The 16,380-nt window shown below is 37.0% G+C and overlaps 1 protein-coding gene across 1 annotated transcript; it reads right to left on the bottom strand.

Moving 5' to 3' along the window:
- Positions 1-330: 330 nt before the first annotated feature.
- Positions 331-15,442, bottom strand: LOC107285872 (kinectin). The gene is made up of 10 exons (XM_015814138.1): positions 15,399-15,442; positions 13,791-13,881; positions 13,499-13,577; positions 12,652-12,766; positions 9,468-9,643; positions 7,821-7,975; positions 5,206-5,368; positions 3,332-3,490; positions 2,175-2,342; positions 331-920 (listed from the first exon to the last, which is right to left on the bottom strand). The coding sequence occupies exons 2-10, from the start codon at positions 13,877-13,879 to the stop codon at positions 717-719; spliced, it is 1,308 nt and encodes a 435-aa protein (XP_015669624.1). The 5' UTR covers positions 13,880-13,881; positions 15,399-15,442; the 3' UTR covers positions 331-716.
- Between the last annotated feature and the right edge of the window lie 938 nt (positions 15,443-16,380).

The raw sequence follows: 16,380 nt of genomic DNA, 5'->3' as shown, positions 1-16,380 counted from the left end.
CACAAAGACCAGATACCTGCTTTTCTCATGTATACCTGCTTTTCTGCTTTAATAGTTAAATAGTTAAATAAAAGACATTCTTTTTTTAGGAAATATTGTCCTTTGGTAAAAGAACAATTTCATGCCCCCAAATCAATTGTGCCTCAGCTATTATAATTATTTTTAAAGATCCTCTAAATGATTGTTTCACCAGCAATAATTAAATGTATAAATATTTACAAGGTGAATATAGATTATGCTTAAGTTTATAATTGCTTTTGAAAGTTTAAATTTCAAAGTCATCTTATTTCAGCCCTGCAAGGTAGTCCAGATAGGAAGCATACCCAGAAATACCAACTCCATCTTTATTGTAAGGTTAAATTTACAGAATTTTGTGAACCTGAATGTACATCTCCTCCCCCTTTTTCTTTACACCTCAAGAAACTAGAAAGAGTCCCTTCTAAAATGTGCCATGCCCCCATTCTTTCTGAGAGCTCAGCTGCTTATCTGACCATTGCTTATTTGACTAGATCAAGTGGGTCTTCTGTGGGTCTTCCTCCTACCTCCCAAAGTCATTCCCATATACCACTGCATCTTCCTTCTGTGTACAGTCGTGTTTCAAAGAATAATCAACATGACTAAATTGACATAATTCAAGAATAATTCTTCAGGTTCTATGAAATCATACATAATTCAACATTTCCCATATGAAATCAAAGCTCATTAAAACATCTCAATTATTCTTTTCCTATTCTATCAATAATATCCATCACTGAGTTGCTGAGTTTCTTCATGGAATTTGCCATTTTAGAGATTTTGTCCCATTTATCTGATTGAACAGATTGATGTAATGTATGCTTCATTTTTAATGCTGAAATTGCTTCATCCAGGTCCAACATCTTATTTGATGCCTCCAGTAGACTGTTTTCTTTTCCAGCAAGCTGAAGATAGAAAAATGTCAAAATTATGTAAAAATACATTCTTCTTAAGGCCAACCTACTTTACCCAAAGGAGAGAGCATAAGGTGCCTACACTATATTTCTTAATTGTTCTGTCTTTAACTTGTCATTTGCTTCAAATGCAGCTATTCTTGCTGCAAATAGTACTTTTTGTGGTCCAATGACAGCATTGTAAAAATAATGATTTTCAGCAAGAAAACAGTATAAGAGAAAAAGTTCTGTCAGTTGTTGTATTCTGTCATAACAATTTACACAAAGGATACTATGAGCTTCTCCCAAAGTATTTTGCAATAATGGAAAACTAGACAGGATTTTAACTAGACTTAGATTTGTACTCCAATTGCTGTATGTATGAAATCAAATTGTATCAAAACAAGGGGAAAGAGCTAAACTGGTGAATAATACCTTCAGTCATTGAGTGGAAAAGATTATTTCCTTATCCCTCAAATTAATCCTAATTCAGACTGGATCGTTGTGCTATTTTTTTTTTCTTAAAAAAAGAGATGATCCTGGCTGTAATTCCATTAATAAACAGCATTTTTAACTTAAATGGATAGTTTGGTTTTATAGTAATAACTAAACTCCTCATAAATTAATAGCGAAATATACCGGTAATTTATCCCTTTTATTTTTCTCCCTTTTGTCATGTACTTGTTTCAAAATCTGCAAACCCTAACACTTTCTCCAGTACATTACAGATGGTTTCATTAACTAAATTACTTTGGATGTTTTCAAAAACAGATTCAGAGAGAGACCTTAAAAAAACAAAGCATAGCTCTATTCTTCAACTGACTAGCATAGGAAAAGAGATTATATTTGCAGGTAAATTTAATTTTGATAAAAGGATGAAATGTAAATTAGTAGAAAAGCTTAAAATACAATACAAAATACTACTTTTCTTTTTAAGCATCCATACCTTTATCTTTTTGGGTAGATTGTGAAATATTTTGATATAATAATAGCTCCTCCATCAATTCCTCTGTGATTTAAGTATTTTCATGCAATTTCAGCATACCATTATCTAATTCCTATATCCTCTTAAGTGGAATTTATATAAAATCTCATGCCACAACATATCGAGATTATTTATAAGTAGTGTGTGCATGTGAATGCAAGGCGTATACATATGTGCATGCACATGTACATGTAAGAATAGTATTTCCATAGCATTCTAATTTGATTACAGATGTTCTTTATTGTCCCCAATTTCTTTTCACAAATGATAAAAGAAATCACCTGTTTTTTTAGATTAGATGCAAAATCAATTAGCAGAGAATTCTCTCTTTTTAGTTCAATGTTGTCTTGTTCTTCTTTTTCTAGCATAGCTCTAACTTCAGCTATTCGGCTGCTTAATGTTGCAATGTTTAAATCAACAGTTGTGCTTCTTTTTTCTAACATGCTAATCTAGAATAAATCAACAACAGAAATAAAAAACCGGGAAGCAGAAATTTAAGAAATGTAAACATATGAAAATAAAAATGCCATAATTGTTTAGTTGATGTACATCGCTACAACAGAGAAAAAAAAAAGAGAAAATCTAGAGAAAATCAATAAAAAAACCTTGGATGAGCAACCTCCCTATCTCTCTGATGCCATCAGAAGGCCTGCCTCCTGCTTCCCCATTCCATCAAAGGGCTTGAATATTGATCATGAGAATAATGGACCCTCTGAAGATCAAAAGTTATTGACTAAGTTTCAGAAACAAGCAATCTGTGAAGAATATAATATTGGCGTGATGTTGAACCTTAGAGGAGAACTAGATGTTTTCAAGCATCTGGCTTCTTTGTAACACAAAAGCAAAGGAAAAATCAGCCGTAGGAAATGAATGTTTTGACTCAGTTGCACCCATCTGTTATTCTCTGAAAATGCTTCTAATTGCTTTAAAAGGATTTTGTTTAAAAAAAAAATGACTAAGCGCTAGTGCAGGATTTGATATGCACAGACTGTCACTGAACTAAGTGCTGGGTTATCTTTACACTTTATCTTTAAGTACTTACCAGTATGCATCATATTCCTGTATTACCATTACACATACAAATACAGGGTAAGGATCTGCATTTGTTAACCATTAAGTTCAAACTAGGTCTGCTTTATAACACATCCAATTAGTGATCATTTAGCATAATAGCCCTGTTTAGCTGGTAGCAGCAAAATGTCAGGCACCCATTTCCCATCACACTGAAGTATTTTATTTACTAAAGATACAAGGAATGATTCCTGTGCTGTTCTCTACACAAATAAGTAAGGAATTGATTGCTAGTTGTATAAAGTCATATTTTAAGTCCTACACAAGATCATACACATTTTGTTGTGATATCTGAATTGGCCTAATACTGATTTTGCTATTTTTTTTAATAGGCAGTATAACTCTTGTTTTTATGCAGTCATTCAACCTTATCTTCAAGTTCCTGGAAGGTGCTCATTTCTTGCTCCAGAAGGTCTTGGTATCTCTTAATCTCACATTGCAGATGCTCTTCCTGATCTTTCACTGTCAGAAACTGAACAATGCTCGCTGAATGGGTTGTATACACTTCTTCCTTGAGAACTCTTTCCTACAAATAAGGAAATGTGAGTTATTCATGAAGTTTCAAAGGAAACAGGTACATTTTTTTTAAAAGCACACCAGTCAACCCAAGATATTTAGAGCTATATAAAATAATGGAGCCTTGCAGCAGGCAATTTTCTGTGTTAGATGAAGTTTTGGGAAATAAATTGCAATCCAGAAAAAAGAGGTAGGCAATATGCATGGATGGGTGAAAATAAAGTGAGGGAGTACAGAAAAAGTGACTGAATCATTTTGAAACCCAAGAATAAATGAGAACCTTAAGAGAAGTTGGGTTCTTTTGAATAGGTCAGCCATAAATCTATTCGTGTGTATACATGGCAAAATAATTGTTTGTTCATAGTGAAAGGGAATTGAGACGTTCTAAATGTGAGAAAGGTGATTTTGGTAAAAGATGTGTATGAATAAAATCTATAAAATCATAAAATGTATGCAAAACATTAGGATGAAAGATTACAATCATATGTATAATATTGCATCATGTCTTTATAAAGAAAAATATCATTTCAAAGAATGTAGTCAAAAACAGTCAAGAGTAGAAGAGGCAAAAAAGACAGGGTAACTTTGATGGAAATGAAAAAAAACCAGGAGTGAAAGGCTAAACATGGAGCTTCCAGCAAAGTAAATAACATGATGAAATAAATGGAGATGAAATTGAAGTGAGGGAATGCTGGAATAAGTATTTTAGAGATTTACATGAGAATTATAATAAAGTATCAAACAAATAAATGTTATAAATGCTAGTGTCCCAGAAAAAATAGTAAAAAAGTCTAAATGCTTTCAAAAAACAGTAAAGTTGCTACTGCAGTTGAGGCACTTGGAGAAATATAAAGGTCTGGTTTTGTAATAGAATGGTTATGCAAGTTGTTTAATATTTGCAAAAACAGCACAATAATCCCCAGTGATTAGAAGTGATTGGTTATATATAGAAAAAGCTAATACATAATCTTTAATTTTATTGATCTGAAATGGGCAGCTAGACAAATTGAATAAATAAATACATTTGTTAACTGTGCCCAGAAAGGTACTTGGCAGAATTCTGACCAAGAGAGAGTAAAAAAAGGTGACAGTGAGCAAAATGTGATGTATTATGTCATCAGGGGATGCGCTGATGAGATTTTTCCTCTTCAAAAGTAAAATGTATGAATGTGAGAAACTAAATTTACTTTAAGTTAGTTCCTCTGTTAGGCAGGCTCATCCAGTCTTTATCTTTTGATCCCATTTTACTATGCTGCAGTTCCTAGTTAACAATATTAATTAATAGAGAAGAGAGCATTCTTCATCTTGTATAATAATCTTCCCACTGAGATCCTAGTGTAGGATTTTTGTCTTTTGAAAACATGTAAGATCACTTTGAATGTTTGCAAGTCCTTACATCCTTAACCAACTCTTCTTGTATCCTGGTGTTTAGATCATTCTGACCATATAGCTTTATTATTTAAAAATACTATATTTTGCTTTATTTTTATAGTAGAGAATTATTTAAGCATTAACATCATTTGCATGACACAAATGTCTACAAAATGTAGGCAAAATTTTGTCCCTTGAGAGGAAAAGGTAGAATGAATATTCAACTGGCCTATTTAGAACAGAAGCACACTTTAAAAAAAAAAATCAAAAGCAGTAGAAGCCAGTATATTTCCTCACATACTGTCAATCAGATATGTATATTCTTATTGTGGACGAGATTGTTATTTTTCTTACAATGTCTGTTTGTTTGACAAGTTCCAAAAACCTGGATTGCAAGAGATTATTTTCCTTGGTCAAAGCTGCATAATCATCCGCTATTTTACTTCGTAAGAGACAATCCTGTTCTGCCAGTAGCTCCCGCTCATGAATTTGATGGTGCAGAAAAGATATCTCATTCCTACAGTAATTAAAAAATATGAGAATATCGATCTAAACATATATCTTCCACAATTTGCTATCAACCTAATGCCATAGGCCATAATTCTCATTGTCCCTAATTTTGATTATGACAATTATCTATTGTTGAAGAAGACAGAAATGTATGACACATGTAGCTAGGTTGGGAAAATGAATATCTATATCTATATCTATATCTATATCTATATCTATCTATCTATCTATCTATCTATCTATCTATGTAGGTCTTTGGTTATTCGGGTTTTCTCCCGCGTAAAATTGGAAGTGTCTTGGCGACGTTTCAACGAAGTCCCATTCGTCATCTTCAGGCTGGTGTTTTCAGCTTGCTGTTGTTTGGCTTCGTGTTCGTGGTCGTGCCACATCTTTATGGTGGGTGTCAGTTTGCTTCATGTATGGATTGGAGGGGTTTAAAGTGGCTAATGATGCAGCTGTGGACTGGCTTCTAGTTTGTGGTCGTGCCTCATCATCTGTGTGGGTTTGGGTTTGCTTTTTGCGTGGATGTGTGGTGGTGACATCCTGTGTGGTCTTCGTGAGTGTGGGTCTGGTGTTAGGAACTCGTTTGCCAATAAGGGCGGGTTTCCAAATGGCTGGTAGGTGGGAGGTATCATCTCATTTATTCATGCTGTGTGGGCGTTTTTCTATCTCGATAGCTTCTCTGATTATTCTGTTGTTAAAGTGTTCAGTTTTGGCGATAGTTCTGGTCTTTTTAAAGTCAATTTTATGTCCTGTGGCTTTAAGGTGTTGGACCAGGGAAGAAGTTGGTTCCTCTTTTCTGACTGAGTTCTTGTGTTCTTCAATGCGTGCATTTATTCTTCTGTTGGTTTGTCCGATGTCAAACCCCTCCAATCCATACATGAAGCAAACTGACACTCACCATAAAGATGTGGCACGACCACAAACACGAAGCCAAACAACAGCAACGCAGCTCACCATCTCAAATCCCCCTGCAACTCAGACTAACCCGAGCACAACAAAGCCCCCTCCCAAACAGAACACTCTCCCATCCAATCAGAGCACAGCCAACCCACCATCCAATCAGAGCACAGCCAACCCACCATCCAATCAGAACACAGACAAGCCCCTTAACCAATCAGAACACACCTCCACCTAATCAGAACACAGCCAAGCTCCCACCCAATCAGTTCAAACCCCACTGGCAGTTAAAAGGAAGAAACAGCTGCGATCACACATTACTCCTAGAAGCACGAAGCTGAAAACACCAGCCTGAAGAACTATATATATATTTAAAAGACAACAAAGTGATCTTCTATTTTTAATGTTATTTTTAATAAATATATATTTCAAAATTTGGATTGCTAACAAAGAATTAAGGGAGAACTGGAATAGCCATTTCGAACTTTTTAGTTCTTTTCAACCAGACATACCCTTCTGAGATTCGAACCTGGGCTGAACTTAGCTTTCACTGATCCACTGTCAGCGTCTTCAGAGTGAAGTGTTGGGGGTGGTAAGATCTCTTATAAGCCTTGATAACCTAGTTTCTAGCGCCTAGAAGGCACACCAACGGCAACAACACCAGGAAGGAGAAGATGGATAAGGAGGGGAGGGAGAGAAGTTGTGGAACTGGAGTGCAAACAAGGGGAGGCGGGACAGTTAAGGCAATTACGGTCAGTCAGGACGAATGGCCCTATCACAAGGTCAATGAGTAAGAAACTAGGTTATCAAGGCTTATAAGAGATCTCTCCACCCCCAACACTTCACTCTGAAGATGCTGATAGTGGATCAGCGAAATCTAAGTTTGTTTTAGTATTGTAAATAGTTGCTTTTATTGTTTTAAATTTTTTAACAATAAACAGCTGATTTATATTTCTCCCGGAGTTCGAGGATTGTATATTATTGAACAGATATGCCCGGGATTCAGATTTTTACAGTCATTAAGGACTATATTATATATATATATCACTTTTTTAGTCAATGAATTCTGAAGCAACTTCACACTAATTAAAATACAAAACAAAGCTATTAAATAAGGCACATCAATAATATCAAAAATAAAATCAATAAAACAAATAAAGTAACAGAGCTTCATAGATTAATAATTAGAACATAATATAATCAGATTCAGAACCCCCTGAAACACATTTCCTTTGCCAGTCATATAAATAAATACCATCACAAAAAATGTAAAATGTGATAGTCTCAGAAGAGAATTCTGTAATTATAGAGTTCTACTTGAAAAGGTTTCATTCCAAACATTTACATAGTTTCCTACTCAAGTCTCCAGACAAAAACCTCAATATGCTAAATCCATTGGGAGGAACCATTAATGAATATTTTTTCTACGCTTCAAGCACTAATACTATCACAAATTAATAATTTAAGTATGGGTTTGCACCATTTATAAATACTTGCAAGGTTGAATATGGTATTAGTTTACCTAGCCTTCATTTTCTCCAAAATTCATTAATTAGTACCGTAATTCATGAGTAATTTGCTCATGCATTGCTGCTGTTTTCTTAAGGATTTTTTCTTCCAATTCATGTACTGCAGATTGCACTGCCAAGCATTGCTTTTTCTTTTCAGAAAGCTGCAACTCCATTGCCTTTTGCCGTTCTAACTGTTGCGTCACCTTTGTTTAAATATAACATGTGGTAGCAGATAAATATTCTACAGAACTGTAGTTCAAAAATAGTTAAGAGACATTTCCTCACTGAACAAGATTCATGGAATAAATACTCATATATCTAAAATTGGGTCTTAGAAATAACTTTTATGAACCTGTCAGGGAGGGAGGGAGGGAGGGAGGAAGGAAGGAAGGAAGGAAGGAAGGAAGGAACCTTTTTAGCAGGAATATCTAGATAGGTTTCATCATAATGCTATCTGTTTTTCCAGGATAACAACTCTGAGATACCCCTGCAGTGAGAGAGGAAAATACAGGATTGCATTCTTGTTTGTTTATACAAAACCTCCAAGGAGATATGTTTGGTATTATGTGCCCAGTTCAGTTTAGAAAATAAGATAGTATGTTGCTACCATGGATCCTAGGAGCCTTGCATACTATATAGCACACATGTCAAACTCGCGACGTCACGTGACGTCGCACAACATATCGGGAAAGTTTTGCCATTGCCGGCAATGGGGTGGGCGCAGCTTCTGCGTGATATGTCCAGCCCGTGAGCCGGCAGTTTGACATCCCTGCTATATAGTGTGTGCTATCTGATTTATCAAAGAACTAAAATATTTTCTCTTCTAACAACTCTCTTAATGATGATTTGGAGAAATCTCAGAAGAGGCAGAATATGTACTGCTTCTCTTGTCACATTTCTCAAAACATTTGTTCCATGACTTGCAGTATTGCAGAAGGGAGGAAGAATAGACTTGTTTATATAGGCGAGGAAAAAATGTGTGGCAACAATAGAATATGATGGACCACAACAGATGTCAGAATTTGCTTTCAATGGATTTGTGAGGAAAGTCTTTTCTTCTAATTGTCTTAGACAGAAGACTGTAAAGGAACCTTGTGTGTTTAGAGGAATGTTTCTTCCCTAGTCAAAAAGTGCCTCTGAACATTGATGACATGAAGTAGAAGGAATCCTACCCAAGAAATGTTTTTTTTTGCTTTCATTATACATCAACTTGGCATTCAAAAACAAAGCAGAACTCCAGAACTCCTAAGGATCTGATCGCCTGGCACATAGGGTGGAAGCCAAGAAATGGACAACAGAACAGCAAACAGCAAACCCAATGTCTGAAAGTATGATCCACCCTCAGATCCCCACCATATCTCACTCTGTCCATTGCTGTTGAGATAGTCCAGCTTGTTCCCTCAGCATCCCAGTCTACTCCCACTCCTCACTACAACACACTATTCACAATAAACATCTTTCCAGAAATCCAACTGGTTCCTGTTTCCCAAGTTTGCCAACCTCAGAGGGCTTGAGAGATGCACAGAAACAATGATGGCCATTATGCATGCATATGAATGCATACCCTTATTATGTAGGTGAAATATAGAATAAAGTCTCCCAGCTCTTAATCCTGTATATACATTACTTTTTTGGAGAAAAAAAAGATCAAATATATTAGGACTGGTAATAAATTATGAATAAAATAACCAATACCTTTGTTTTTAGCATAAGGATAGTTTGTTCTTTGTTTTTCAGATTCATTTGTTGCTCTTCCATTTGCTGCTTAGCGTATGAGATCTCAATGTGTTTTGCAGAGATTTGCTCATCTTTCTCTCTCTTCCATTGTCTGATTTCCTCTACCAAACCCTGTTTCTCTTTTAAATGCTGTTCTGAAAGTAGAATTTATAAAGAAATTTTTGCCTGCATAAGATAAGTAATGCTTTTCATACTTTTAATAAAAGCTCACTCCAACTGTGATCAGATTAACATAGTTGTAGATTAACATAACTCAAAACTTCAAAAAAAATAGTACAAATTAGAGATGGAATCCATGGACAAAAACATTTTGTCATGAATAAATAGTTTATTTTGCACACTGCCTATCTTATCTATTCATAGTGAAATAAATTACTAAGCTGGATGTTTTGTCTGATTGATTTCATAAGAATAGCTATGGTAGATTGTTGCAGCAAAAAAAAAAAGATCCTATAGCAGCTGAAAAACACCTGTGGTGGTACTAACCAATGATTCTTACCTTGTGGTGGGTATAATCAATAAATCATGGAAATCCACAAAGTTGTTTGATGCAACCCTGGCGCCTTGGAACTTGTTGGCGCCTCAACAATATCAACAAAATAGAAAATTTTATTCTCTGTAATATAAATACCCTATCTGTGATTTAGTTCCATCTCTTTTTAGGTTTCTTTAGATAGGCAAGGGGTGCGGTGAATGGCTAAAGCTTCTTTTAGAAAGAGTGTGGGACTTCTAGCCTTGAAAGAATTGATGCTGCATCCTCTTTTGAAGAAGCCATCTCTCAATCCAACTTTCTTTGAGAAATTCCACCTTGTGTACAGCCATCCCCTAGACCAGGGGTCCCCAACCCCCGGTCCATGGACCGGCACCAATCCATGACATGCCAGAAACCGGGTGGCGCAAACAAGCAAAGCCCCATTTGGGGGATGCAGGGAGCACATGAAATCATACCCCCTCTGGTCCACGGAAAAACCTCTCACCACAGAACCCTCGACGTTGTGTTTGGGGTATTTTGTTCAACTGAATATGCCAGTTGAACATATCTGGACCAGAATATCTTGGCAACCATAACTTGTGCCCTATGACCACATCAGTTAGATTACTATATTCAGAATTACCTTTGAAAACAATTCAAAGGGTCAGATGTTACAAAAAATGGCGGCCAAGGTAGTAGTGAATGAGAGCTGCTATTCATCTGGTGTCTTATGTTTACATCTATATATCATTCTAAGTTACAATTTGGTTTGTATATTTAAATCTAGGTGTGATATCTAAGTTCGGATAATTGTGGATTAGTTAATAAATCATGGTTAAATAAGCATTTCAGGTTTACCGGAACAGCTGCTGATTTATAACACAAGTCTGTACAATGCCACCACTTAGAACACCATTTTTCTCAATTTCTTCTGAAATTGACACACATGATTGTCAGTAACATCTGACTTGCTTGTAGACTGATTCTGGCTAAGCAGGGGTATCAAACTGGCAGCCCACGGGCCAGATGCATCATATCCAGGCTAGGCCCACCTCGGCTCCACAAACGCAAAAAACATTGTGATACATCACGATATATCACGTGACGCGATCGAGTTTGACACCCATGCTCTAGACTAGAGCACAGGTGTTAAACTCACCATGTCATGTGACATGTCACAACGTATCACAACTTTTTTGCATTGCTGGAGCTGGAGTGGGCGCGGTCTCCATATGGTGCAACCGGCCCACGGGCCGGCAGTTTGACACCCCTACTCTAGAAGAAAGCTTTAATAAGGCTCCCTCTTTTCTAAACCCAAAGATTCAACAAACAAGACCATATTATTTAGATATCAAGGGAACAGATTTTACTTCATCCACTTTCTGTATTTGAACTGCCTTTTGGAGACTAATTTATAATCAGTTATTCAACACATGAATATTTTCTTTTAGCATTTTTGTTTCGCCTAATTCAGTGGTTCTCAACCTTTTTAATGCCGCGACCCCAACCGGTCGTAAGTCGAGGACTAAACCGGTCGTAAGTCAAGGACTAAACCGGTCGTAAGTCGAGGACTACCCAACCGGTCGTAAGTCGAGGACTTTCCCTGCCCGGGAGCGCCGCGCATGCGTGGTTCCGCCCCCTGCGCCGGCCGAGGCGTAGCTGGCAAGCGGCAGAGATAGAGCAGGCCGACCACCAGCTGGCCCAGCCCAAGGGAGGTAAGGCACCCGCCGGAAAAGGGGAAAAAATGGCGGACAAAAAAAATGGCAGACAGCCTTGCTTGGCGACCCCCATGAAATGGTCGATCAACCCCAAATGGGGTCCCGACCCACAGGTTGAGAACCACTGGCCTAATTGAAAACAAGAAAAAAAAATACTATTTCCTGAAGATATTATTTAAAGCAATAATATACAAATTTACCACAGGATGGTGCTATTTTTTTAAAAAACCAGTCATCTGAAGCTTAAATATTATTTGTCTTTTTTAAATGGTTATTGTTAGCAGTCAACAGTTTCAACAAACTATATAATACTGGAATGATGTATCCTATGTTATGAATTTAGAGTGAGATTAAAAATCTGTCTTCGTCTGCTTTTCCTTTCTATATTTGCTGTTTGGCTTTATTGTCTGTTTAAATACATATTTCTATTTGCTAAATAACATAAGGATATGCAAGATATTGAAAATACTAGCTCTTTAAAATAATCTTTAGCATGCCTTTACTAAGGCTAAGCCTTGGTGATAAATTCATGATGCTGCACACCTTACAGAGGAAAGAGTGATTACAATACTATTATCTAGAAAACAACTTTTTTTTCAAGCACAGTAATTATTAGAATTTATTAGAGATTCAAGTATCTTGGATGGTTTTAGTAGAGTTTCTTATTCTTCGGCTATTTCTCATTGCAAAAGAATAATACCATAGGTTGGCATATGCAACATCTTTTTTCCCTAGCTACAGTGGTATTACTTAGTGATTTCAGTAGGGGAGTTTGGAGGGTTTTTTTTTGCAGGGTAATGGAAATGATTTGCAATAAAATTTTCAGAGTCCCCCCCCCAGAAATTAGAAGTCAACAAAAAAATCCAAATGTTTATTAAATTAAAAAAATAGTACTATGGGAACAGATAGCACCAAATCTATATTATTTTGAAAATGCTGAAAAAAATATTACCATTAGCCATGCTGATTTGGCTATTAAGTTGATTTCTTTCCATCTTCAGCATGTTTAAACCATCTTTCTTTCGCTTCATCTCCAGTTCAAGGCCATTAGCCTTACACTGTAATGTCTATAAAAAAATAAAATACTGTGACTTATAAAGTTATATTTACACTGAAAGAACAGAAAAGTTCAGTATCTTAAGGAGTTTATTTTAAACGCATGTTCCAATAAATTGGGATTTTACACATATTGTAATATTGAAAAATATTTTCGTACAGGTACTCTGACTTTTGACTATAATTGGGCCTAGCAATTAATTGTAAGTTATGAAAGTTGTAAAGTGGGTCATCAAATAATCAGACTCAATTTTACAACCTTTTTTGTGGTGATTGTTAATCGCATGCAACAGTCATTAAGCAAATTCATTGATTACTATGGCTGTTTTTTCCAAAAACAAAAAGTAAATGCCAGTTTCCAGAAAAAAAATGTTACAAATAGTGATCATGTGACCACAAGGCATTGCAAATGTGGGCCAGTTGCCAAGCATCCAAAATGTGGTCATGTCATAATCTCAGAACTGGGTCATATGATCGGTTGGAGAGTTCCATTGTAACTTTGGTTGCTAAGTGATTGGTTGTAAATTGAGGACTACCTGTATATATATATTTCAAATGCATTTGTTAGCCTCCTGTTTTCCTTATGTGTTCATTTTTGATAGCAAGTCCTCAATTGACAAATACATTCTGAAACTGCTGGAAGAAGCTACAGTAGCCTTTTTATTGTCCTCTAATGATAACCCACTAAGTAAATATGCAAAGAATTACTTTGGCATTGTTTGTCAAAAAGAGATAAAAATTACCTGTAGATTTTGTGTCATATGTTCCATTTCACATGCAAGGAGAGGCTGAGTATTAATTGCTTTTTTAGTCTGCTCACGAGTAATAATAAAAAGTTAAGGCAAAAGGATGAAATGTTAACTAAATAACTTTAATTAAAATTTAAAATAGAAAATAGCTGTCCAATTCTCATTCAGTTTTCACATTAATAAAATATTTAACTCCAATATTACAAATAATATTTTGAATATCCTACCCTTATTATTCTTAAATTCCTAGGTTTTAGTTAACCATAGTCAGAAATACATAGGATATAGAAACTTAGCTTCCAATTCAAGGAAATAAATTTGCTGTTGAAGATTCTTTATGTATTCAGATTCTATCCTTAATGATGTATTTTCCATTTCTAAAGGCAAAAATAAAATGAAACATATAATTATAAAGTTGTATTTCTTATGATTTTTTTAAAAAAGGTTTTACTCTTATACGGTACTTATCTCTTATAGTGACAGGATGGAAGCTCAAAAGTAATGTTAGAAAGTATTACTTAGACTAGCAAAGGTTCCCAAACTTTTTTATACCCCACACCCCTAGAACGCTTCTGATATATTCTCACACCCCTTACAAAAGTTTGAAATAACAGCAATGAATTATGCATATACACTATAATTTTGAAAACCCAAGTTTTCGCATCCCCTGGAATATCATCTCGCACCCCTGGTTGGGAACCCCTGACTTAGAGAATGGGTAATGGAAGCTTGGAACTAATTTCCAGTGTAGGTACTGGGTCAATTATCAGTAACTGAGTTTAAATATGCTTGGGGAAAAAAACACGTCCATTATCTGACATACATACATACATACATACATACATACATACATACATACATACATACATACATACAATGAATAAATTAAAAATAAAACAACAACCTCCCCTCAAAGGGCATTTTAGTAAAACTAATGAAAGATTATTCACTTTAAACTTGTTGGTATTTTAAAAAGTTAAGCCAGTATATTTGCTCACCATCATTCATGCAATTATGTTTTAAGTCAGCAAGTATTTAAAAGTCTAGTCTAGTCCAAGTGTAATCAGTACTCATATTTTATACTACCCTGCTGTTGCCAATTTTTCAAAATCTAATTTGTGTCCATTTCTGCTCATCCTCTGTCAAACAAAATGAAGATGTCTTTTATTGAGAGGAAGATTTTAGAAGCCAACTGAGGCTAATTTAAAGCAATAATTAATACCAATGTAATTAAACCATAATCCAATTTTAAATCTTTCCACCAGGAGCCATAATATGCTACGCAGATTTATCCTGGGATTCATGATATTTTCTTATTTCATTCCCAAGTACTTCAGCCCAGTCCAAAGATAAGATCCGTGCGTGTACATCGATTATGTTTTAAAGCTCTCTGGCAGGAAAAAGGTTACAAGACACAGATTGAATCATAATTACTAGAAAGCTGGGCTCCCGCAGATGCAAATGCATGACCTTTGGTCTACAAAACCACAGTGGTTAAGCTACATTGAGCTAAAGCAAAGCACCGGGCCAATCTCTTCAGTCTTAAAGTGGCTTATGATTTTATTTGTGGTAAACCGTGCCTTTTGCCCTCTCCATTTTTTCCCTTTGCGGTTGTTTGAGGTTTGTTAATCACAGGTGATGGGCGAGCGGGGTTATTAAACCCAGCACGAGCAAATGAATGCAGAGAGGGTTCATTTGTGGCAGTTGCTAACGACATAACTTTCTTGGCACGGACGCCCATTAGTTCTCACAGAGAGCAGAGGCAGCCTTCCCTGCCACGAACCGCAAGAAGTGAGCTAGCTGTTCTCTGAAGCCCTTTGGGTCGCTCAAAATCAGGAAGCAACGGCGGGAGGAAGGGCAGTGGCAGGCGCAGAAAGGACCAGAAAACTCTCACCTTTTGTGGAGCTGAAGAAGCTTCTTGGAGGAAAAGCGAAACGTTTTCAAAGAGGAAAAAAACAGAAAGTCCAGTTGCCTCCTGAAAAAGCACCCTTGGGACTTTGTGGAACAAGCTCGGCTCTCCAATTAAAAAAAAAAAAAGGGCAATGCAGCTACCGGCCACTTTCGTTTCCGCGGCAACCTCCAGGCAACAGCTTTGCCAACTTTCCTTTTGAGCCGAAGCCAAAACGTCAAGAGGGCGGCAAGCGGAGGCAGGGCTGGGCGGGCCAGTTGGGGGGAAAGCAACAAGATGGGGGGATGGAAGAAACGAGGAGAGAGAGAGAGAGAGAGAGACAACTAAGCACTCGTTTTTGACGGAAGAGGGCAGGTTTCATGCTGCGTTTTTCTCACTGCGACCCCCCGTGGCCGCGCTTTCCTTAAAACCTTTGCAAAAACAAAACAAGCCTCAAAAGCTCCTCGTTCCTGACGCAGAAAAGGTTCGTCGTCTGCTTTCTTAGCGCGAAGCCTGGCTTCCATAAGCGGCTCACCGGCGCAACCGCTCTCGGGACGGAAGGCCCCTTTCCTTGGCAAAATTGCAGGATTCCTTGAATTCCTTGAAATTGCAAGATTTCTTCGTCCTCCCCTCCCCCCGGTCGTCCTCCAGGTGTTGTTGCAAAAAAAAGGCAGGCCTTCCCGATTCCCAGTTTCGTCCCGTGTCTCCCCCCCCCCCCCCCCGCTCCTCGGGCAGCCGAGCCAATGGCTTCCATTTGGAGCAGGGGTAGGCAACCTTGGCTCTTTTATGACTTATGGACTTCAACTCCCAGAATTCTTGAGCCAGCCATGCTGGCTCAAGAATTCTGGGAATTGAAGTCCATAAGTCATAAAAGAGCCAAGGTTGCCTACCCCTGACTTGGAGCATGGTGCGAAAAGGAATCACGGCGAAGGAGCGTCGGAGCTTTGCCTCTCTCCTTTCCTCTTGACTCAGGCCTGGTCCCCGTACA

This window comes from Protobothrops mucrosquamatus, unplaced genomic scaffold, assembly GCF_001527695.2.
Source record: "Protobothrops mucrosquamatus isolate PMUCROS unplaced genomic scaffold, P.Mucros_1.0 scaffold_83, whole genome shotgun sequence".
In the NCBI taxonomy this organism is placed as follows: domain Eukaryota; kingdom Metazoa; phylum Chordata; class Lepidosauria; order Squamata; family Viperidae; genus Protobothrops; species Protobothrops mucrosquamatus.
This window is presented reverse-complemented; position numbering and strand designations above follow the sequence as displayed.